Genomic DNA, 2,182 nt, shown 5'->3' with positions numbered 1-2,182 from the left:
AGTCTCTGTATTGCTCCGCATACTTAAAATTCATGTCTTTCAGCTCAAACTAGCTAGTCCAGTAGGAGTATCAGTTACCTAATGGCAGATTATGATCAGTGTATCCAAACTTTCTGCTCAACCCCATTTGCTCTCCAGAGATCCATAGTCTCCAACAGGGTCTATCAAGTGGTTAATTCATCCCAGTCTTCATTAGTTTTTAATTTGTAAAATTAGTCCTTTTTGGTAACAAATATGATGAAACAAATAATCAAAATTTCTAAATATTGTAAAGAATGACTAAATTGCATATCATCCAATTCTAGTTTTTGAAAGGCAATAGAGCCCTAAAACCAATTTGTATGCACTCCTATACTTGGTGAGCTGTGTTCCCTATTAAGGAGTGACATTAAAGGGCTACATTCAAAACCTTGGCTGCTCTATTCAGCCTAAAAGTAATTGATAAAACCATTCCAAAAACAACAGATAAAAATTTTACAACCCTTGGAAAGCCCAAAATAGATTTCGTACACTGTTTTTTCACAACAACAGAAGAATTTTTTATTCTATGAAGGTTGGGAAAATCATTACAACACTGAAATATTTCAATTGCATAAATTACAAAGCCAAAGTTCCAATGATATCGATTTTGTCTGGGAGCTCTGTTTTAGACAAAGTTCTGATGACAGTCCATTTGTCTTCTTTTCCTGCTTGTACTGAAGGCTCAAACAGATAAAAGAACGTCGCATCTTCCTTGTCGTCTCCAACAATTAATATCTGTTGATGCCACATTGTAACACCTCGAAGCAAGCAGAGTTTAATAGCAGGCGTTCCTATATATGCTATGCTGGATTGCTGTTCCCGAAAATCCCACCTTATAATTTTCCTACACAAATCGGGATACATCCGCCCAAATGCAGCCAAACAAGCCTGCATACTGCCATCATAGGAAGTGCTTATAGTGCTCCATTATCTTGTGCTGGGATCATAAGCTTGTATATACTTCTGCCTGTGGCTCACCACATAAAACTTGTCATCAATACATACACTGCCATCTCTCCAAATCAAAGGAGGAATGTAGTCCGATTTCATGGGAGGAAGATAATCCCATTTCTCATCCTCTATATCATAAACTATGGCTGTACGCAATTTCTTATCATCACTGTCATACCCTCCAGCAATGTAAATCAATCCTTTAGCTGAGTCCAGAGAACAGCAGAACTCATATCTGCAATCGGGTAGGTCGGGACCTCGCTTCCATAACCCTAAAACAAAGAAACAGGGAATATCATTTCCATAACCCTAAACAAAGAAACAGGCAATATCAAAAGAAAAATAAATACTATATACGATGAGAAAAACAAACAGCACCAGAAGAAAAATCGTAGATGACAAGTTCTTTTTGAACCGTGGACTCGGGCCAGCTAGTTTGAATGTCCATGAAGAACAATTTGTGGTTGAAGACAACACAGTTGAAGGAAATTGAATGATATGGAAATGGCGGCAGGGTTTCACATGACTTCTGGAGAGGGTCGTAAAGCTTTAGTCTCTGCAACTATCTGTTTTTCCGTCCGTGCATGCTAGTATGATCAGCTCCTGAGACAGACCAGACCTCTTTCTGTCTTGATAGAAATGTGGGCTGCATACAATGTTTTTCCAAGTTTTACAAACAACAGCCAACTTGTAGTGTGAAGTGCGTGGCACTCTCAGCAAACACCTTCTGCCAATGTCATCTGGAAGACCTGGAAAATCTCCATTGCCATTACCTCCTATGCAATTCTCCGGTTTTACCCTCTGTAATTCTGTGGCTTTTACTGGTTGTTGCTTATTATTGATATTATTAATCTTTTACTCATATTTGCTTCTTTATTATTAATAATTGGATTTTACTATTAGTTTGCTTTATTATTATTTTTTAATTAAATTAGATTTTATTTTTAGTTAAATTTGCAGTTATCAATATTAATGACTAAGTCAATCAGTCAATTACTTTGCACCAATCAAAACTTGGATTTTGTAAAGTTGAGATTCATATTTTTAAATTTAAGATATTGTACAAATTATTTATCTAAGATATTATATAAATTATTTAAAAAAGAAATGTCTATTTGAAATAGTTTTTTTCATTTTTTATTATTTATAATATTGTTAATAAAACATTTTTTCTAAATAGATATATAAATTTTAATAATTCATTTTTATC

The 2,182-nt window shown here is 34.8% G+C and overlaps 1 protein-coding gene across 1 annotated transcript; it reads right to left on the bottom strand.

The window, feature by feature from the left end:
• Positions 1-566: 566 nt before the first annotated feature.
• LOC131044880 (F-box/kelch-repeat protein At2g44130-like) lies at positions 567-1,802 on the bottom strand. The gene is made up of 2 exons (XM_057978350.2): positions 1,351-1,802; positions 567-1,244 (listed from the first exon to the last, which is right to left on the bottom strand). The coding sequence occupies exons 1-2, from the start codon at positions 1,418-1,420 to the stop codon at positions 949-951; spliced, it is 366 nt and encodes a 121-aa protein (XP_057834333.2). The 5' UTR covers positions 1,421-1,802; the 3' UTR covers positions 567-948.
• Positions 1,803-2,182: the final 380 nt, after the last annotated feature.

This window comes from Cryptomeria japonica, chromosome 1 (assembly GCF_030272615.1).
Source record: "Cryptomeria japonica chromosome 1, Sugi_1.0, whole genome shotgun sequence".
NCBI lineage: Eukaryota > Viridiplantae > Streptophyta > Pinopsida > Cupressales > Cupressaceae > Cryptomeria > Cryptomeria japonica.
This window is presented reverse-complemented; position numbering and strand designations above follow the sequence as displayed.